We start from the raw sequence: 23,399 nt of genomic DNA, 5'->3' as shown, positions 1-23,399 counted from the left end.
ATTATGACAGTACCTGTAACTTAAACTCACAATGTACTGGAAGTTTGATATCTCTCAAAATTATTACCTGTGGTTTTAGAATTATACATATTTGCATGTCTATCGATGCGAAGTACACAGCGAAATATACATCTTTAAATACTCAGTACAAGGATTTGACGTACTGGTGTTTACCTGTCTTAACCTATAAATGATCATCACTTTCCAGGAATCATTAATGATATCAACAATGTTTGTATTTCACTTCCTCATTTGCAATGTGTGCCCTGTCTATGCCTCAACTGACCTTGATTGTGATCACAGTGATTTCATTTTAAAGTTTTTTTGGGGGGCAGTTTAAGCAGTAAGTAATATTACTAACATGTTTGTCTCTCGTGTTAGAATTTAATTTATACCTACCAGTATATGGGGTGTTTTGACATACTGGTGGGTTCAACACATTAAAGCCATATGATGTGATTAAATGCCAATATTTAGCTTGAAATCAATTAGTTTATGTAGACACAATAGTATGAAACTGATTTTTTTTTCTGTGTGCACTAATGTCTGGTTTTAGATTTTCTGTAAATTCAGATCATTTTACCAGTTATTTTTGTACCTGAAATCCCTATTTTCGCTGTTTTGGTACTGATGACAAAGTGTATTTTTAATGACTTACAACAGTACTTGGTCAGCTAACATATTTAAGAGCTCTTGATTCACAAATATGTATTTTTCAATATGTAGATCTGAATGAACTTAAAGAATGATTTTAGGTTTAAGTGCCCCTTTAAATGTGGAGCTGTTTCACATGCAGGTGCTGAAATGCTGGAGTATGTTGTTATCTATGTGTCTGTTGCCCAAATTCTAATATCAAAATATTATGTATATTCCTAATCTTGATATGGCGGAACCCAAAGCGATTCTAATTTTATGGAATTTTGTCTCTAAATTATTATTAACAGTGTGAATGTGTAACCTAATGTATGAATTCGAAAAATAACCAAGGATCACATTTTGATGACAATTAATTATGTATTTCGCATTTCTAATTTAACATCACTCATGATAGGTGGGAATAGTTTAGATAAATCTTTTGACATTAATAGTTGACATCAATATTTTCTGCATCTGTACTCTAAGTATTAGAGTAAAACATAAACAAAAAAAACCAAAAGAACCACGAGTGAGCACATTCCCCATCCAGCTGGAAATAGAAAAAAAGGAGATTATTTATTCGAACCTCCAATAAATGCCAGTTTTTTCACGTTTTGGTTTTAAAAGGCAAATTAAACCCCCTAATACCATGTAAGGTGATTCATTTACATTCTAGTCTAAGCAGATAAGCAGAGTCTAGTAATAGCAGATAAGCAGAGCAGTCATTCAATGAACAATTTAGCTTTTATCCCATAATATAGACTTTTCGCTGTAATTCTGCCAGTGCATTTTATGGCGTGGGGGATGGACATATACCATGAGTACCGTGATGAGTCATTTGGCTGAGAGATGGTTAATGCATGACCTAAAACACTGTTCGACATTGTTTCACGAATGCTTTGTTTTCTTATTGTTTAGAAGTGAGTGTTGATGACAAGAAGATGATCTGTTAGTGGATTAGCTATTCAGTTGTGTTATTTTTAAAAAACACAAGAGCATCAGGGTCATAATGTGGAACCTGGTTTAGTTGCAGGGATATGAAGAATAGTAATGGTATATGGCATTTGCATTAACCAGAAACATAATAGAAATCTTACCCTGTTCGCTGCGTGTCTCCAGTCGGATGTCCTGATTGCAGGGAGGTGCATCCTTCAGAAGTTTAATTATGCCCGTAACAAGGTTTGGATGGTTTCCAGGGTATACACCAACATGTTCTCCTGGCAGATACTGTACTTCCTGGCTATTCTCGCAGGAAAGTTTGACTAGCAGGGTGGCACGGCTGAGAACAAGAGAAAGATCTCATAATAGGACTAAATACGCATTCAGGATTTCCGTTCTCTCAGCCTGATCAACAACTGGCTTTAGTTACACAGATTAGATGACTGTAGGTTTTTGTATCTTTGTGATTCCATTTACAGGTGAAAAAGGACATTAAAATAGTAACAGCCAGTAAGAAGTTCTGTAACTATAGTAAGCAACTTAATCTACCTCCAAAAACGGGAATAAACTAACAATAAAAACATAAATACACCCCATAACATGGGCTAATATTATGAAAACACTCCAATATTACAGACATTCGGGGTTATTCGCTAAAGTGAGAATTCAAGAGAATATACAATTTAAGGTTAAAATAGCCGAACTAGAAAACATCTCTAAGTTCAGCTAGTCTGGCCTTAAATTTGAAATTCACTTTGAATTTGATTGTTTAGTAGTTAAGAAAAATGCACTGCTCTCTGGCAGGGTACTGAATGGGTTAATGCTACAATGTAAACAATGTTCATAGCACAAACACAAAGTAAAACTAAAGGAAAGGGCATCAGATACCTCACTTGAATACGGCTAAATACCTCCAAAAACCTGGGGTGTGCTCAAAAATATATGTATATTTAAAATTATTAAAAAAGTATATTAATTAAAATAAAATTGTGAAAAAAGTGAAAACACAATATAATGATAATAATTTATATTCTAAAAAAAATCTAATCAAAGATAATGTTAGTAAACCATTATATAAGCTACAAGCAGAAAATGAGTCTATAGCCCTAGTGTCATGCCAGGGAATTTCACATTTTAATTTAAATTGTAATATTTATTCAAGTATATATCAAGATGTTCTGATTGCCCCTTTTACTTTTGAATGTTAATATGGAATTAACATTGCTGGTTCCATGCTTTTCAATTGTGATTTTTGTCTTTGGACGGAGAATGCTTAAAACTGGCATCACAGCTACACTGGCTAGTAAATATTTTTGGCATATAATCTAGGACAACACCGGTTTTCTCTGACAACAACTAGTAAACATTTGAGTAAAAATTCAATGATTTCTGTAAATATCTTCTATTTTTGTCACTGAATTACCTTGAGTCTTGGCATAGATTTTCTCTGTGTTTCAGCCTCATTGGAAGGATGTTCCTAGAATGCATTGTAGTGAGTGCTGCAAGAAATGAATAAAATATATTAACAACAAAACATAGCAAAATAAACAACAAAAAGACCAAACACTTATCTGAACTTTATGCAAAGAAGATAGCAAGCAGTCTGGCCAGGAATCATCATATCCCAACCAAAGGGAATACCATAATACAAAAAGGAGAATGGACCAAGGAACCTCAACAATATGGATTGTCCATAGAGATATGTAGTAAAGACATAAAGGGAATTGGGGGGAACCAGCATCTCTCAGCAATGGTGCTGCCTTAGAGACCAAAACCCAAGGAACAGAGCTGTACCAAAGTCTGTATTTTGCATAGATATGTAGAAACACTCTCTGAGAAACTGCGGCAGTATTATGAAATTCGCTGAATCCTTCCAAGCAATTCAATGTTTGGTGACATTGGTGGAGGTTTATTCATAAAATATTGGATTGGAATGAATTGCAAACGTAATTTGCTAAATGCATGCCAAAGAAGCCCAGTATTTATTTTTGGAATTTTCCAGTTATTGTTTTTCGACTTAAAAAGGCACTTTAGTGTCAGGAACACAAACATGTGTTCCGGACACTATAGATCTAATATCATTATTTAGGCCCTCAGCCCCCCTGTCAGGAAAGTAAATGGTTAAAAAGCACCTTTTTTCAGAGCTGAATCAATGCATCCGTATGAGGAAAGTTCAGTGTCTCAATGCAGAGCCCCAGGAAGCACCTCCAGTTGCCTTCTGAGGAGTGGCCACGAGAGGTGTTCCTAGGCTGTAATGTAAACACTGCATTAAAATGCCAGCAGGGACTGACTATACTCATTAAAACAACTATGTTAAGCTGTAGTTGTTCTGGTGACTATAGTGTCCCTTTAAGTGTGAAAGTATGTTTTTCAGTTCTCCACAATTGACTGAAATCAGAGTTTATTCCCAATTGGGTACTATCAAATATATACAACTTCCTTTTCCAATTTAAAGTCAATATGTGACAAACCTGTGACCATGGGTAAAGGTAAATATTACTGCTTAAAAACTATTTGTCAGATGAGTGATAATTTTAATAGGTGTAAGTTGGCTCATTACTTTGGGTGTGTATTAATTTATTTATGAAAAAATAGCACTGTAAATAGTATGAGTATTTTCAAGGTCAGGTAAAAATACATGTAATGTAAATCTGATAAATTTGCTGCATTTGTAAACCACACAGCGTCCAGAACACGCATTTCTTTGGTTTGGTGAATACAGGACCTAAAGTTGTTTAAAATGTTATGATTCAATGCAAACTACTTCCCAAACCTCATAGGAAGCTGCAATTAAAATACTCTTGCTTAGTAGGTATGTGACAACGACTCTAAATATGCTCTTTTGCTGTAGCAGCAGGCTTGTCATGCAAACATCATGGGCTTTGAACATAAATAAAAAACGATAAGTCTACCATTAAAAGTCACCATGAATTTGCAAGTATGCATCTTGCGTTAAGTAAACAAAAAAACTATGCTGACCTTTATCTCTGTGTGTTAAGGAAATTTTACAGTAAATATTTTACCTCTCAGATTGGGAATGTAGCAGACGTGAGATTACAATGTTTGTTTTCTAAATATCTTATAAATAATTAATACTAAATATGTCTTACTGAAGGAACTGTGAGTGCCATCAGACTGACCCCTTACAAAATAGGTAAGGGGAACATTTCATGCATTTTTAAATATGTGCTATTTTTTCCTCACTCTTGCTATACTGTAAATATAAATATAAGATACATTGTAGTGCCACTTTAATAGAGTTAAAATCCTTTACTCTATTAAAGGAGATAAGACAAACTTTTTAGAGTTCCTGATTTGGGGTAAGCAAATAAATAAATTAAAGAAATACTGTATTTGTATCATTTTCCAGCCTGCAAATCCCCTGCAAATGGTTAACCATAAATATAGTACTAAATAGAAAATCTAATCTGTTCAATGGTTTCTTAAGTGCTTCCTGCGTCCATTTGTCTGTAAGATCATCAACTCAGCCCTATTTCCTTAATACAGAGAGCCAACACCTTTTTCCTGAATACACCGACCACCGAACTGTGGAGTGACAATAATGCAAGTGTGATGTGTTGTGAAAATACTGCATTAACTGCGCCAACAAAAGGACTCCTGACACTTCAGCTCTTGTAGACTATAACTCTCACAATGCTGTACCAGCAAAAAAGTCAACTCAGATGCCTTGTCAGTATAGGAGTTGAACAGCTGCAGTGACCAAGGCCCCCAACCTTTGTGGTTACTCTTACAAGTTCCCATCACCAGCAAGCTGATTCTAGTTCAATGAGTATTATGAACGCATCTATATCAGCAATACAAACCAATGCTCACATAGCCTTTGGCATGAAACATTACATGACAGGAATTATAGATAAACAGTTACTACCCTGTCTTTGCCAGATGCCCTCAGGGATGGAATCGAGAGGGCAGGAAAGACAAGGGAGTGTGGTCAGATGGTAGTGCCAGTCCCACCAGAGGGCTTGTACCCAGATAGATTAATGAACCAAAAGAGAGAAGAGAAAGGAAAATCCCCTAAGGGTGATTACATGACAGGACAGGAAAACCAACCCGTGATAGAAAAGCACCCCATACCCTTAGTAAAGCAAAGTATGATAATCTCTGCGACCCAGCTGTGATATTTTTTTTAATGCATATCTTTCTAGACTTAAAGAAGAATACAAAATGAAGATACCTTTGATGTAGTTCAATGGCTGTGTTTCATTCACAAGGCGGTAGTTTTCAGGACTCCAAGTTTCTGTTGAGGTATAGCACTTTGGCAATACTATACTTTCTCTGTCTCGAATTTTAAATACTTCACATGCCGCCTGCAACACAGTATACAGAAAAATGTTATATATCAATATGTTACAGTCAGTATTTGTAGTTATCTATTCGTTCTTAAGGGCCTCATGTTCGTATTGCCCTATCGATCATCACCTGGACCTCCTTGGTAAGAAGTCCTACAAGAGGTTAGTCAATTGACAGATTGTATCTATACGGCTGCGGAAACTGATTCTATTAAGAGGCACTTGTGAGTTAAAAATGGCACGCACAATTATCCTCCACGTCAATGTTTCGTATTTTTTCAATATAATAATAACAAAACAAAGTTTTGCCAAATAGATCGTCACCGTTCGACAAAGCACCTGTTGTAGAACCTCTAGTCCATACTAGATAAATCCTCTGAATCTTATGTACTTATTTCAACGTATTTTTTGTATGAATGTTTAAATGTTTGTATAGTGTTGTTTATCCCTTGATACCTTGCAGGCAAGGTATAGAGACTAATAGACAGAGAGACAGACACATAGGCTGATAGTTAGACAGTTATGCAGACAAATAGAGAGGTCATCTTATAAATATACTGTATCGTAAAAATTAGTGTGGGTTGGGTAAGAGATGATCATCTCAGAACAAATGTGCATGTACAACTGTTTAGTAATACCTTAAAAGTATGGCCTGCCCAAGAATGGAAAGCCTCATCTTGGCCGTTGAGCTCATCTCCTTCTCCCGTAGAACTAATCTGTAAAGCTCCGAGCTTAGCCAACTTCTCTTCCATAGTGTGAGCAAAGGCACAGAAATGAGGGTACATGCTGGATCCCAGGCCAAAAACAGCAAACCTGTTATGAAAGACAAGAACATCAATGCTATCCTCCAAATATGCCTTTTATTCCACGTACTCTGATAACAAACTACATTCTCACGTGCTCTTCTAAGAAAAGATAGTTATTCTTTCAAGGGGCAATTTGTGTCATTTGTAATGGTTTCATTCCTTCATTGACGCAGCAAACTAGCATTTATGGTATGCGTCCCTGCCATTCAGGTTGTACAGGTGAACATGTAGGTCAAATGCTCAACCCTGTCCTTTCTAATAAGAACAAACATTTTCAAGTTCCTTGGAAATCATTATGAAATGGAGGAACGTATATGGCCTTAATCTATTGTAATGGTCTTCATACCTGTACGCTAAAGTTAAGATTTATAAATGTCTGTACTAAATTACATACTACTTTTTGTTAAATTATTTATTATTATTATTATAATTGTCAAGTAATGTGACTGTACTAGAACAGGGACATTCTGGCTTGTTGATATATCCTGAAGACAGGTGTGAAGAATCTTGGCTTACTGTCCCATACCTAACGACTATAGTAATAATAATCAAAATAAGTAATTACTTGTTCATTTATTTATTTATTTTTCCTACCAAAAAAAAAAAAAAAAAACATAAATTTTTCAAATATAGCATGTTTTGTATTGCTTTTAAATCCTACCATTGAATGATAAGTGGCTAGACAATGTAGAGCTTACATCAGGTAGTTGGTGTACAGTTTTTAGAATCATTGATTCACCTTTTTGCAAAGTAAGGTATCAGTTCAGTTCAAAATAATATTTATATTAAAGACTCTATAGAATTGATTATGGCTGGTTCAGCACTGTTTGTATGTATCTAAGTAAGGGTTTGCAGAACAATATTGAAGTAGCTTCTAAGATATTTCACAGTAACATAACGTAATATCAGGACAAAAATAAAAGTATAGAACATGAAATGCTGAAACATCAAGGCTATTTCAATAAAAAAAATAAGTTCCCTATAATAATTATTTAATGTTAGCATAATTTTGCTAACATAAACACGTTCCTTTGGTGTTACGAATTCCTACCTTAATTTATTTTTCAATTTGCTCATGGCAGAGATCGACTTCTTAAATGTCTGGAAGATAGAAAATTATAAAATGAATGTATGTGTGTGTGTGTGTAAATATATATTTTTAAATTACTTTGGGTTCATAGTTTTTTCTGTAGGTATCTTTGCACTTAACACTTCAGCATGAAATGGGAATTTAAGTCACAACAATGTTGATTCATAATCGGAGTTTAAAACTACGTTATGTCTATTTTTATTTATGATTAAACTAGCAGCATTTTAATGTACAGTTTTTAACACTAGTACACATATGAGGGGTGATGAATATGTATAATTATTTATCCTCTTCATATTTCATGCACTTTGTAATCATCAGTGTAATAAATAAGTCAAGAACCTTATTTTAGCAATAGTACATGCACTTAACAATTTATTGCATGTATTTAGTTATACACAATAACAGAATGGTTTATAACTTGATAAATGTACCTAGGTTCACAGCAGTGCGGCATGTGCAATATATATTTCCAGGGCAAACAATATGGCTTCCAAATAGGGGGTGTGATTAGGGATACGCATGGGCATGTGAGGGGGTTTTACACTGCAGTCAGTTTTCTCTTGTGCAACGCTGTGGCATTACCTTTGGTAATTAATATATTTACTGCACACTTCCATAGGGGACATGGATATGGAGATGTGATTTGCACAACTGGGTGGTAAGTCTTTTAGTTTTCTATAATTAAGTGTATTATATCTGTGTAAAATGTCTCATTGTTCTGATGATAATTCCAGCTGGGAACTGGAATAAAAGTTTAATTACAAATTTATATATACAAATCCTATGAAATGGAAACATATATAATGATACATTGTTAGAATTGTAGGATTTCAATTATCATATGTATGATTTTAAACTGTAATCTCATTGACCACATTCTCCTCTTCTTGATAAACCAAGGTGAAAGAGGCACTTGAGTAAATTTATTTTCCAAATATTTTTTTGCTTTATTGAACTCTGAGATGTTAAATATATTGACAGTGTCAGTATAATGCTTGTTAATAAAGCTTGTTGATCAATGTGCAGTCTTTTAAATGATACTTGACTCCTTCTCCCACAATCCTCAGAGGCAGATATCCATATAGAGGTTGGGGAATGTGATAATGCTCTGGGGAATACAGACTTCGGTTTGTTTAGTCTGTATAAACGGAATACATAACCTCCATTTTTTTTTTCAATTATCATATGGAAAATAAATTATAACTTAAAATATGGTATTGTTACATAATAATTGCGTTTCAGAAATAAAGGACATTTGTTCTTTGTATTTTGCAATCATACATTATCTAGTCTCTTAGCATTCCTCAAACAATCAGACATGCTTTGCCTTGTTAATAATCAACAGACAACAGAAAAAAAACACCAACAAAAAATCTCAGCGCATCCTACCTCCCCATTGCCCGGACAATCCCCATTTCCGAAAGTGCTTGTCACAATCACTAAAAGTGTTTCTTTTTCAAGGTTACTGATGTTATATTCATCCATGCACAGGACCTAAAATATAAAACTCACAATCATAAGAGACAGCGACAGCGGGAGACAAATTTTAATCAGGAGCAAGTTCAGCATTATGTACATAAGTTTGTAAATATTTAAAATTAGCCATTTGAGTGTGGACCTACAGGTTGCCTTGTGTCAAATTCAAAATATTGGAAATCGCTATTAAAATAAATAATTTTTCTAGAACATGAATCCAATGAGTGCCAGATATAAGGAAAGATATTCAGAATTAGCACGTTATGAGAAGAGATTGTTCTGAATTAGTATAATTTCCAAAGCACTGTCATTCATAGTAGCATGTTCACTACCAGTATGGAACTAGGGCATTGGTACTAGATTAGGCAAAGTAGGGGACCTCCTTATTGTTTGTATTTTGGTGTTAAATAAAGAAGAGTTGTATACATTTTTTTATTTTCTTTATTTGTTCTTACTCCAAATTTGAAAACGTGAAACAGTAATAACTATTGAAATCTAGCTTTGCTTTAATTTCTTAACTTGTTTTTACTTGATAAATGAAGGCAAGTGTATAACCATTGCAAATTATAGCAAACAATCCATTTTTATATTTGGGGAAGCGTTGGATTGGCTGAGATCATCTGCAATGATCATCTCTGCCAGGAAAGGAGCAACAACTTTGGCAAGACGTGCTCACCCAATAATCTAAATAGTTAGGATATGTATTCCTAACTTTTGAGTGATCCTTTAAGACAGATGTTTACCTTGGAATTGAAAGCATAGCTAAATAAAGTGTGCAGTTTTTTGGCAAATGTTTCGGATTTTCCAGTTTCTGTTGCATAGATGATAGTTGCCTTGGTTCTGGAAGCCATTGATTTCCTCAGTAGAATGGATGCAAAAAGAAGAGATCTACAATGGTGAAAGTTTTGGTTAAACATGCCAAAAACTGATAGCATATGTAGCGTTCCAACAAATAAGATCAGAATAGCTACTTTGTAATTTGTTATAGCACAGTTTAACAAGAGATACCTATAAAGCAAACAAAATAAAGGAGACAGAACATATGTCTAACTGTAGAACGTTGACAGATTCTACTGTTAAAGAAATACAGTACTGTACGCACTTTAAAAACTGCATCTTATTGTTATAGTGTCTGCAGTCTTCTCCCCCTCCCTTCCCACAACCATTCAACACAGCAAAACACTTTATTTCACTAAATAGAAGATTTGGAAGCACGGCTTCAAGTCACACCTCCAAGCCATCTGGGTATGAGAGCCTGGAATCTTACTTCCTGGCTCTCATACCATAACATACCATGACATCATGCACACATGCAAAGTGCCGTTATGGTCGGCCATAGAGAATCATTAGATACAATATTCTAGGTGCATAGCGGCAAGCGGCTCACATGTGCCTATGTTCTTTAATGCTACTCTATGAGAAGCATTAGATTGGCTTTTTGCCTCCAGGATGACTCAACCCGGGGAGCTGAAGGAATGGTGAGTAATATATTTATTTCTTATTTTTATTTTACCTGGAGGGTGCCTAATTTCTAAGGGCTGTCAGGGCTGTAGTGTTAGGAATACAGATATCTATTCCTAATGCTAGAGTGTTCCTTTAAAAGTGGACAAAAATTTTGTTGTTTTTTTAAAGCTGATTGTTCTGGAATAACCATCATTACTACTTATATTTAGACATATGAAAATAGTGTGTGTGTGTGTGTGTGTGTGTGTGTGTGTATATATATATACGCATATTATACATATAACATATAAATAAGTTGTGATTATATCTGAGCTGGAGAATGTCTGTTATACATCTCCAACCTGGAGTATCTTATTAAATAATGATTAAATTGTAGCTATGCAGCAATTAATTCACATGTAGTTGCTATGGTATTTATTTCTTTATATCCTAAAACTGCTGGTTGTCTATACCCTGATGTGTTCCTTTAAGTTGTTTTCACTAAAAACAAATACAAAAGCTGTATGTTCTTACTTTGCAACAGTACTGAACTTAAATGTCTTCTTTTTTGGCTTAAGGCTCTCATTGTGCCACACATGAGTCTTCCAGGGGTCAATCTAAAAGAAAAAGTGTCGCATAAATATAAATTGAAAACAACAAACAAATAATTAGATAGGCTTATAAAATACATACAAGAATGATAGAACACAACAAGCAAGTGGTACCTAAATTATACCAGTGAATGTGTGCCTTGCTTAGATTATATAGGTGAGTGCAGAATCCAATCAAATGTACAAAGGGTATCCAGTTGGATAAAATTTGGAAATGTGTCCTGACAGAACTATAAAATATACAATACACCTCAACCTTGGAATGTTGGGAAAATAACAAAATGAGAAGTTTTCCATGTATCGTATTAAACAATGAAATAATTCCATTTGTGATATAATTCAAAGTATCTATTATTTCTTGGTTTTAGTATCTAACAAATGGTGATACCTGATAGTAGTAAAAAGGGCTGAGGATGTAATTGAGCATTTCCTGGTGGAAAACTGTAGTGACGCTTCCTGACATTGGTGGAACCAGCCAAACCCAATCAGCCGGGCAACCTCCCCGCAGCCTGTGTTCATTTTCCATGTGTTTAATGAAGGACTCTGCGGCAGAGTGATGATCCGTAATAGTTACATTCTGTTTCTGCAAGATAATAAACCAGTCAGATAAAATGAACTTTCAATCACAGCTATGTGTTATGCTGATTCTCAAAAACACATATTAAGAGTTACATATCAAATAGGTAACGTCCATATTTCAAACAGACCCTTACTGGATCTCAAGATAATGTACAGGATAAATAAATGACATTATTTTCAATAAATAAATAATGTTAAAACACCTTATGCATCTGCTTACTTTTTCCAAATAGTTTTCTATAAACCCCCTATTACCACAACTCATGTGACCTATAGCAGATGAAGCCACAATAAAATAATACTCTAATCACAATAACCACTACAGCTGTTTATGGTGTTAATGGTGCTATACGTGTTTGGATTATTAATTTATTATGGGGTAGGGAAATCAGTTAGGACCAGCTCTTGGGTTTTATTCTGGAGTCTGTCAAAACACAACTTCTTTCGAATTAAACTTTATAACTTAATTTGCACTGGAGCTATACCTGTGAAAACATGGCATCATTTAGTACACAGGATATAGGGTAGCAGATTCTATTATTTTCTATGGAATGATTTCTCTCTGTTCGGGAACGTTTTTTTTTTTTTTTTTTTTATTAAGGCATTTACTAAATAGTAGTTTGGTGCAACTTTGCTGCTACATCAAATCTCAACACATCGGGCTCCATCAAGGTGTAGGTATTTTTATGGGTAAAACACTGTTTAAAGAAAGTTGTAGATTTCTCCTGGAATATTTAATAGATGTTAATGATAATATTTCTTTTTGGTAGCCATATTACACGTGTAAAATAATCCATTATATATGATATCAATAAAAGCACACAGAAAAAAGGAAAAATCTATGTCCTTTACAATTAGAAAATTGATTCCACACTTTTTAGGGCTAGAACATGTCTGCTTTTTTTTTTTTCGTGTAATCTAATTGCAGTTGCCTGCCTGCCAGCGTGTGTGTCAGGCTCACAGCGTATACTGTGACCACTTGCCCAGTGCCACCACTCATATCTGGTGTCACAATAGCTTGCATTTAAAAAAAAAAAACAAAACTTTTTTGACTGTAATATAATAGCAGTCAGTTTCCTTCACACGTGTGCGTTTCAGGGCCTGCCAGGGCACAGTGTCACACCAGTGCAACTCATATCTGGTGTAACAGTAGTGTACATTAAAAAAAAAAATAGAAATTTGACTGTGAAATAATAGCAGTCAGTTTCCTTCACACGTGTGCGTTTTAAAGCACGTTATTCTAAACAATTTAGGAATGTTAGGTGATTTATGCCCTTTATGGATTAAAACCAGACTCTGCATCAACTATGGAATTTTCCATGGGAGTTTTGCCATGGATCCCCCTCCGGCATGCCACAGTCCAGGTGTTAGTCTCATTGAAACAACTTTTCCATCACTATTGTGGCCAGAAAGAGTCCCTGTGGGTTTTAAAATTTGCCTGCCTATTGAAGTCTACGGCGGTTCGCCTGGTTCGCCCGTTCGCGAACATTTGCGGAAATTCGCGTTCGCCATTCGCGAACAGAAAATTTTATGTTCGCGACATCTCTAGTGCCTTGTTGATATGTACTGCTGTAGCTAGGCAGGTTTAAATGTCTACAATGTCAGAGGGCCCAATATTCAGTTCTCAATCCTTACTGCTCAGTAAAATAATACATCATTATCTAAAGCTTGCTCTTACATTCACAGTCTCTAACACTTTAGCTGACTTGATATTACACAATGTATAAGTGGAACTTACTTGAAAGCTATAGAGTACCGCAACATTGATCTCAACCACAGCTAAGTCTTTCCACAAAGATGTAATTTTGCTTGTGTCTAGACCCATTCTTTTTCCTACATCCTGCAAAGAGATAAAACATATGTCGGTTAATATTTATCTAATAATTTTACTTTGTATGCCATCAGTTGATTGCAGTTTCATTAGAACACATTCTTGAGTAAGCTCTACATCAATACAAAGGGGCTATTAATTAATCTGGATTTGTGAGCGAGTAAATTACACATTTTAGATTAAAATAACTAGCAGGAAAAATAGCCGGACTATTTTGAATTCCACTTTTCTAGCCTAAACTACAGAGAGAGATTGATTAAATATTATTGGCAATACTGAGTTTTAACCTGACTAAACAAAACACATATGTTTCATAGATAACTATACTATATTTCTTTCCATATTCACATATTTTTGGAAATCTATTTTCACGTTTTTGCTAACTATAGCCCAAAATGTTATATTTACATCTCTAAATGGCATGCGTTCAAGTTCACTATAAGTCAGTATGTTCTAGTGTACACGTAGGCAGTTCCAAAAAGTTTCAAAAATTATCTAAAAATGTGGTAAAATATATTGAAACAGTGCATGAAACCTATTCCGGAACCAAAATAGTAAAAAAAAAAAGTATATATTCTATTATATTGAAATTAAATTACCTGGAGCACATTATAACGAGAAATATCACAAAAATCCCGAACACCAATTTCTGTCCCCATGTACCAGCCATTGAAAGGACATGCAGGAAATTCAACACCCCCAACTTCAAGAAGCATGTTCGCTACTGCGGGCAATGTGTACCACTTCAAATTGAGTTCTTTGAACCAGTCATATCTTTAAGATAAAAATAACAAGCAACAAAAATAAAATATATTTTTTTAAAGTACAATATGATTAATGACAACATAATCTACTAACTACTTGAGATATCCAAACAAGAGGTAAAAAAACACTTTAGGGTCAGGAACACAAACATGTATTCCTGACCATATAGTGTTAATACAACCATCTAGCCCTCCAGCCCCCTTCCCCCGTGCGCCCATAAATAATGCAAAGTCTTATTTTTAGTCAAGTCTACTGCTGCTGGCTCTGCCCCTTATCTGCTTGCTTAACTGACATGATCAGAAGTGATTGTCTGAGCCAATCTTAATGCTTTCCTATAGGATTGGCTGAGACTGTCAAGTAGGAAGATCAGGGGCAGAGCCAGCAAAAGCCAAATACAGCCCTGGCCAATCTCCCCATTAAATCAATGCATCTCTATGAGAAAACTTCAGTGTCTCCATGCAGAGGGAGGAGACACTGAATGTCAGTGCTACACACTTTGTAGCACTGCCCCAGGAAGCACCTCTACTGATACTGTATATATATTTTGCCTATCCACACTGCATCTTGTTACAATTACAGTAAGCTGTAGTCATTCTGGTGACTACAGTGTCCCTTTAAGTATACTTTCTAAAACTTAATCTGAGAGATCAAGAAATGTATTAGTACCTATTGAATTCTGGTTATTTTAACAACTGAGCAATATTTTTAGCATATAGGTTTTCCCCAGTGTACTTCAGCTGTCAACAAACTACAGCTCCCATAATTGTTAAACAGTTTGTGAAGGTTTACAGGAGTTTTATTCAACTAACAACTGGGTCTAAAATAATGACCATATACAGTCATAATTTTGTTGAATTTATTAAAAAAGTGATGACCATAATTATTACCTACTTGAAGAATCGTGACACACTTTAATCAGAGATATCTATTGTTCTGAACATGGTTGCATAATTTAAGAGGGGCTATCATGATGCCAGCTTCATTCTGATTTATTATTTACAGAGACTACTTTTGATAGTGGCATACCAAAATAACAGTTAAAAGTGCAATTAACAGGGTTATTTGCTTATTAACTATTGTTTTTTTCTGTTTTGTGCAATGGAATGCCTACAAACTGGTACACACACCACAATGTCTACATCTCAGACCCAGTACAATAAGGTCATGCACACATGAAATGTAGAATGCATTGGAATGCATAGCAGTGCATATATCTCACTGCACTAGCAATTCCCAAATCTCAGAGATAGGCAACGTTTGACACTCTAGATGTTTTGGATTACATCTCTTATGATTATTTGCCAGCATAATGTCAGTAAGAGTATTATAGCAGATGTAGTCCACAAAATCTGGACTGCCAAAGGTTTCCTACTCTTGCCATAGTGTATACTTTGGTGCATAAGTCTGTGCTGATGTCACCAATGCATAAACTTAATGATTTGCTTAAAATATTAACTTTGACAGTCAGGTGCTTGTGCAAGTAAAATGGAAGAGGTCAGATGTTCTTATAAAAGAGGATGCATGTTTATTTCAACATGCCAGCTGATAGAAGGGTTTGAACTATCACTTTCTGTTCTGAGAAGAGGAATTCCTGATTTCTTAAACTCAGAAAGAGTACCAACCCACTTGTGCTCGGGTGGTAAGATCATCAGTTTTAGGTATTGCTCCCACATGTTAAAGGGCAGTTAAAGTCCTACAAATCTTAGATTTGTTCCATCTTGAATTCTATCTTGAGTTCTGTCTTGATATGAAGGATGTCTTTGCTAACCCGTCTTGACAGGATGCTTTGCCTGACGAGAATGCAACTAAAAAATGTAAAAAATATATATCTGTAGTTGGGGACAATAAGCCGAGTTATGTTGTCAGTTGTAGTGTGCCGAAACCGATGTTCGGGAAGGCCTGTAAAAAGAGGGACCACCAATTTAAATGGCTTGATAAAGGGAGTGGTGGGTGGGCTGAAACAGACAGTCTGAGCCCAGAGGAAGGGGTAGCCTGTGTATTTTTTAGGCCGGAATATCCCCACCTACAACTACAAGCTATGCCTTTCCATATATACAAATAACTGTTTAGTATCTATACACAAAATGCAGTTTTTCATTGGTAGTAGATCTAAAGCTTAAAGTCAAAATAACGCACGGAACAAACCAGAACAAAAGGATCAAAACCTGTAGCAAATAGTCCTGACAATTATCCTAGCAAGTAAATTAGTTTGCGAATGTGCATCTTACCAGATGCATTCAGTCCAGATTTTTTTTTTTTTTTTAAATTAGTGCTTTGTAAATGTCTAAATCCAATACAGGATTCAGATGTAAAAAACACTGATTTTAAAGATGACACAGAATGCATTAGGCCGAATGGAACAGATTCGGTCAAGCTGACCAAATTCAAACCAGAATTGATTTTAGTAAATATTAGAATTGCCAATCCAGTTGGAATTCGAGCCTTTTCACCAAATTTAGTTAATGTGGACAATATGCAGAGATTAGTAAATAGATCTGTAAATCCTGAAAGTTAGATCCTTAAATCCTGAAATATTTTCAATTGACAGAGCCCATCGTGTTGCATTTGATAGGTGCACAAGCTGGTAGAAAATAGGAATATTTTTAAAATTGCTATAGATCATAAGGAACGTTTGGATGCTTGTAAGACAACTTACCTTGGATGTTCCATTACAACTTCAAGGATGAGTTCTGATGGTATCTCAAACATTTCAGGATCCTGACCATCTGCCTGGAGCACCAATGGAAGGATTTCAAACCGTTCATATTTTGGCTTCCATCCAAGATGAATACATAACTGAAACAGATATATTTGTATATAGTTAAGGAACAATCTATTTATGACCTCGGTATGGGTTCAACATTCTAGCTAAAATATCTAAACTTTCACAATAGTTGAGAATTTTTCCAAACTATCTATTTTGGCCTAAATTTTGCAATTCCATTTTCGATACACCACAATTCACAATTTAGTGAATAAACTTCTAGGTATTTCAATGAATGAAACATAAAAATCTATGGAATTTGTCATGCTTTTTATACAAAATAATACTGATATGACTATATCAATGAAGATTTGAATAGCAGAGATAAAATCAGAATCTTCGTAACCACCTTTGTGTCTTTTGGTAACAAAATAATTTTGCATACCTCCGTAAAGTCTGTGCTGGCTGGATCACCAAGGACAGAGCCATCTTCCATTTCAAAGCCTGCGTAACGAATCAGCTGGCTGTTCCACATGCGAAAATCGTGCTTCCCATCAGTCCTCTGGGGAAATACTGTAATTGCAGACCTTAGAACAAAACAATTAATAGTTTATTTGGTTAGTTGTTGTTTTTTATATGCACATGCATAAGAAAAGATATAGTCTTCAAAATTAAAATTTCAAGCTCATTAAATTGTTTAGTATTCTACTGTATAATTTGTGAGTTTGCTATTAAACCGTGACAGCACGCTATGTAAAAAAAATTTAATAAAATTACAGACCTGGCAAATCACTTTTCATGTTGAGATTTTAAACTTTCTGTAGTAAATTTCACATTCAAGGCTAGATTCTGTTAAATAGGTAATCGAAAAGAAATACTCCCATAGATGTCAATAAAAAAAACTGCTATGGAGTTACTATAAATCCCATGCAATCCTTCTTCTCAATTATCTGTCATTTAGGTATTGAATCACTTTGTTAATTTAGCTGACTCATAGTCTCTCTACACACTTCCTGAAAAAAAGAGTCTATATTTCTTAAGTTCCCTTATAGCACAGTGTGCTTAATTTATCATTTTCTTATCTCCTACTCCGTTAATAGCCTGCTATAGTCTCCTGTGTGTGAGTACAGTTCAAATAACAATGAAATTCTAACGTAAACACACTGTGCTGTAAGATCCAATTGAAGATTAAACAGTTTTATTTTTTTCATGGAGCCTGTGTGATTTAAAGCCTGAGGAAGGTGTGGCTATAGCTATAAATAGAAACAAAAATGATTTAAATCATAAATGGCAGATAACTGAGCAGTGAAACTTTGGGGGCATGGTCTATACACCAAAACTGCTTTATTAAGCTAAAGTTGTTTTGGTGCTTAGAGTATTCCTTTAAGTTTATCACATATAATAGAATCCAGCTGTCATATTGCTACCTTGTGATCTGCATGCATGAATCATAGCAACAGCTCACCTGATATTCCCACCATTCGTGGCATATTTAATGTGTCGACAAATAAGATCAAACATTTCTTTGGCTGTCTTGCAGTTGCGTGCATCAAATACCTTGAACAAAAATAAATAAATGATTACATATGTAGTTTTTTTTTTAGATTTTCTTGATACCTAAGGTTTTTTTCCCACTAAACAGCAAATTGAATTAATATTTTAACTGACTTCTAAACTTGAGGTCATAAAAGTAATTCCTATATCAGAGATTGGTTGAAGCTCTATTCTGGTTATTAAATACAAATATAAAATGAAAGATTGATAGAATTCTAATGAACAATATTAGAGCAGCCTTATGCAATATGGAATTCGCAAACAAACAGCACTGTGGTGAATAAACAAATGACTTCGAAATGTTTGCTGCAATAACTCAGTAGGAAACAAAATACCACAATTGACTGTTTAGTGAATTGATCTAAAATGACATGTTCTTCAAGGGACACTGTAGTCACCCGAACAACTACAGCTTAATGTAGTATAGTTCTGGTGTCTGTAGTCTGTAGTTTTTCAGAGAAAATGCAGTTTTTACATTATTGCCTAGGAACACTTCTAGTGGTAATCACTCAGACGGCCACTAGACGTGCTTCCTGGGTCAGAACTGCACAATGTGCAGCACTGACTTTCAGCGACTCTACACTCTGCATGGACGCGCTGAATGTTTCTCATAGAAATGCATTGATTCAATGCATCTCTGTAAGGAGGTGCTGATTGGCGCAGCACAGCGTTTTGCTGCACATGCGCAATAGCCTCCCAATGCTTTCCTATAGTAAAGCATCGGATTGGCTGACATTGTCAATTTTGAGGATCGCAGCCAAGGAAGCAGAGTGGGAGGTGGAGCCAGCTGCAGCAGACCTGCGCAGTGCTGGAATAAAGGTGAGTTTTAACACTTTTGTACGGGGCACAGGGGGGCCAGCCACCTAAAATATGCTTTTAACACTGTAGTGTCTGGAATACACGTTTGTATTCCTGACACTACATTGTTTTTTTAACGTACAAACTTATGCATCTTTGTTGATATTAAATACAATGTACCTACATAAAAAAATTAAAATGTTCACAAAAGTGTGAATTTGTATTCATACCTGTAAATTAGACCATTGAATCCTTCCGATACACCTGGGAGCGTTTCGCCATGCTTGTTTTGCAGCAAAAACAAGCTCATCGTACGTTAGTTGGTACGTTCCGGTCCTATCGATTTCTTTGACAACAATCTCTAGCCTATTGAGGTGGTTTTCTATTTGTAGACTGAAAAGATGTGTAATTTAGAAAAGCCAACAATAGTAACACAACAGACCGTGTTAACATGTGTCTTGTCAGAGGATTTGGCTTAAGTCGCCAATACTTGAAATTCAACATTTCAAGACAGTTGGTATTTGAATACATAAACTGTGCCTCCTGTAAAACACAAACATTATGTCCCTACTGCTCTACATAAATACAGACATGCCTACGTGACAAGCAACAAAGTATACATTTAAAGAATCAGTGAGTGACTTACTCTTTGAATGAATTGTAATATTGGTTAATGAATTCAATCGCTTGAGGTAATACAACATCAGCAGGTACCCTCTCCTCCCTGGGACCCCTTAAATAATTCTTAGGGTTCATGATTGATCCGTGACAAACTTTGGATTGGCAGCTGAGGTCCTGAAAAGTAAAGTCATTCACATTTTGAATTTTTTTTTTTTTTTTTTTTAAATGCAGATACGCATTTACTGTATTTAACTGAAACCCGTTGCCTAAAATAAACTTTACTTTTAAAGGACAAGAAAGAAAAGCATGTCAGGATGTTTTGTTGAATGTACTAAAATATTTTGGTAATAAATTTCAATTTACCTGCCCCAGAAATGGTTACATTGCTCTATGGACAAGCGAGTTACTTTAAATACAAAAAAAACAGCATAACATTTCTTTGGCAGACACCGAGCTAGTAAATACATTAAGCATACAACAGCAATTTTGTATACATATTATATTATTTTATACAGGGCTACAGATTTTTTTATATATATATTTGTTCATGCTTTAATTAGATATCTCACTATAAGATGTTTTAGAGGCATCACAGTATCCCTTCTTTTATAATACTTCAAACAAAGCATGAAATATTTGCATTGAAGAAAAATACCTATTTTGTTACCTTCAGTAGGTTAGGCAAATTCAGATTAATAACAATGGTCAAGTAGCTTACATATAGTTGTTTGTATGGAGTCTAATGACTTTTCTTGGGAATATAGCTTTCCAAAAACACCACGAGAATGCAAAAATTGTGAATGTATAGCTACACATACAGTCAATTTATATGTACAATAGCCAGTGCTACATTCTTAAGACTGCTGTTGCACCCTGCAATGAAGTTCTGTTGTGTGGTCATTGTGCTTGTAGTACTCAGAGCCCTTGGTACCCTTCCCCCAGCTGGTAGAATGCAGCTTAAAATTTGATCTACACCATTTACTGTAGAGTGTGAAAGAAAGGGAGAAGACAGGTGTTTAAAGGCCGTCTCCATAAATGCAGAAATGTGTTCCTTTACACCAGCAGTGGAACAAAGATGAAACCAATCTGGGCTTTATGGACAAAACTTAATTTAGCATTCATTTGTAGCACAAGTGCAAATATTGGCCTTGACTTAATATTTTTTGGATAAGCTTTTCGATGTATTTAATATTATTGGACAAACTTTTACAGTGATTGTTTTCAATATATGAAAATATCAAAAAATAAATAATATATTTAAAAAAATAACAAATATCAAAATATTATTATTTTTTTAAATTCATACTATTAAATCATTTGAAAAGTGTATCCAATAAATAAGAAATCAAGGCCACTGTGGGAAGGTATAGGATTAATGTAATGATTGCTCACCTTTTTGGCATTGAGGTGTAGTGTGTCTTGCAAGATTTTTCCATTTTCATAGTTCTTTAGTTTCAAATATTTGGGACACGAAATATTTTTATGAAGCTGTTTGAGGTTTTCTGGAGCATCCTTCGCAATGAAAAGAATTAAAATATATTGAACAATCAAAAAAATGATGATATGTATATTGCTGATTATTGTACAGCACATCGGTCTGTCTGTTCGTCTGATCTGTCTGTATATCTATTTGTCTACCGGTAGTGAGTCTGCCAAGAACAACATCTGACTATATGTCCATCCATCCTTCATTCCTTCCATCTATCCCTCCATTTCTCATCAGCCTCTTGATCTTTAAAACATCTCAAGCAATTTACAAATTGCTATAAATGATGGCAATCATTAGCGATCCTGATCCTTACAGATGCCCAGTTTTATCACAAGTTTTTAAATGGTTTTCCATCATGTTGTTGTCTGTATTACAGCTTGTCACTTGTATTTAACCACACACACAAAATCATAAATAATACAAAAACAAATTCGTATCTGTTTGTTGATGCACATACCACTGTTTCAGATTTCAATCCAATTATATCATTTTGCTTAAAATTATTTTTGGCGTCTTCATGTTTGCAGGAACTGAAAAAAAAAATAAGATATATTTTTAAAGCTATATAAATCATATTAAAATACTGCTCAATGTGAATTTAAATCCCACCCGTTGGTCTGTTTGTGTTTTCTTTTTTCCAAATAATAGTTTTTATTTAGGAGGTACTTAAGACTGTTATTTGAGCTTTTATGGTGAACCCTTGTCACATCTACTAAGCTGCAACTTTTTTACGGTTCTCCAATAACTACCTTTTTTGTTCAAATAATTTTCAATGAGCTGCTAGTTATAGGCTCTGTCTGGGCTATGTATGCAGTGATATCCTAGATCAAAGTTCTAAAAGCAGAGCTTATCAGCTGGAACATCCAGCTGGTTTTCTTTGGTGAAGGTTCTAATTTAAGAACTTTGCATCACAGTCCACTTTTTTTTCCTAGAACCACTTTTATTTACTGTTGAATGAAATCATAACACTGCATAGCTCTACATATAGCAATAAACTCAATTCATTCAGTGATGCTAGAAGAAAAAACTCAAAGCAAACGAGTGCATGATTTCATGTCACCATGCCAAACACAACACAACACAACGTGACTGCAATCCAGAAGAACAGTGTTTTCAAACTAGCCAACCTCATTATGTATTATAGTATGACCGTTACCTATCCTGAGCAGTCATACATTCCTCCATCACTTCAATTTCTTCAGTTGTGTGAGCCAAACACAGCAAAGCATTAATTCCAACTTATAGCCACCATGAAATGTAATAAGAGACCTCTTTACTAATGCTATAGTTGGCATATATATGACTGTATCATACTACATTGATCACACTGGATTCTCTTTTATATATCTTCTAAGGGGCTCTTATTAAGCCCTGTAGAAGATGACGCACACATTTGATGATCCATATATGAAAGGCTGACTGTAGGTGATGGAATTTACCGAGGATACAGCCGCAGGGGGCACAGTTAGCCCAACCCTGATATGCTCCCCATGTATGAGCAGAGCAGGGAGTGTTGGAAGAAATGTCTAAATTGATAATCTATGTGACACTGTATTAATGCACATGTGATGTCATCCTTCCTGTACAGTTCGGTTTGATGACTAACATATGGAAAATTGAATTCAACAAAACTACTGTTGCTTGACCACAATAGTCACGATAATATATTATTGTTTAATAAATGTTACACAAGAATCAATAACATACATCTTGATATAAATAAATGAATCTGATAAAAATGTTT

General features: G+C 35.0%; 1 protein-coding gene across 1 annotated transcript in view; it reads right to left on the bottom strand.

Annotated features, from left to right (window-relative positions):
• The window catches only part of NOS2 (nitric oxide synthase 2), a 40,819-nt gene that overhangs the window by 11,169 nt on the left and 6,251 nt on the right, over positions 1-23,399 (bottom strand). The window contains exons 3-20 of the mRNA XM_063444089.1: positions 22,113-22,185; positions 21,559-21,678; positions 20,192-20,340; positions 19,776-19,938; positions 18,659-18,750; positions 17,639-17,780; positions 17,146-17,285; positions 14,324-14,498; positions 13,632-13,733; positions 11,703-11,897; positions 11,238-11,320; positions 10,004-10,148; positions 9,174-9,278; positions 7,743-7,792; positions 6,524-6,698; positions 5,771-5,903; positions 2,999-3,074; positions 1,734-1,915 (exon numbers count right to left, since the gene is read on the bottom strand). Of these exons, the coding sequence (XP_063300159.1) occupies positions 1,734-1,915; positions 2,999-3,074; positions 5,771-5,903; positions 6,524-6,698; positions 7,743-7,792; positions 9,174-9,278; positions 10,004-10,148; positions 11,238-11,320; positions 11,703-11,897; positions 13,632-13,733; positions 14,324-14,498; positions 17,146-17,285; positions 17,639-17,780; positions 18,659-18,750; positions 19,776-19,938; positions 20,192-20,340; positions 21,559-21,678; positions 22,113-22,185 (2,300 nt within the window). The remainder of the gene's footprint in view (positions 1-1,733; positions 1,916-2,998; positions 3,075-5,770; positions 5,904-6,523; positions 6,699-7,742; positions 7,793-9,173; positions 9,279-10,003; positions 10,149-11,237; positions 11,321-11,702; positions 11,898-13,631; positions 13,734-14,323; positions 14,499-17,145; positions 17,286-17,638; positions 17,781-18,658; positions 18,751-19,775; positions 19,939-20,191; positions 20,341-21,558; positions 21,679-22,112; positions 22,186-23,399) is intronic.

This window comes from Pelobates fuscus, chromosome 1 (genome assembly GCF_036172605.1).
Source record: "Pelobates fuscus isolate aPelFus1 chromosome 1, aPelFus1.pri, whole genome shotgun sequence".
Classification (NCBI taxonomy): domain Eukaryota; kingdom Metazoa; phylum Chordata; class Amphibia; order Anura; family Pelobatidae; genus Pelobates; species Pelobates fuscus.
This window is presented reverse-complemented; position numbering and strand designations above follow the sequence as displayed.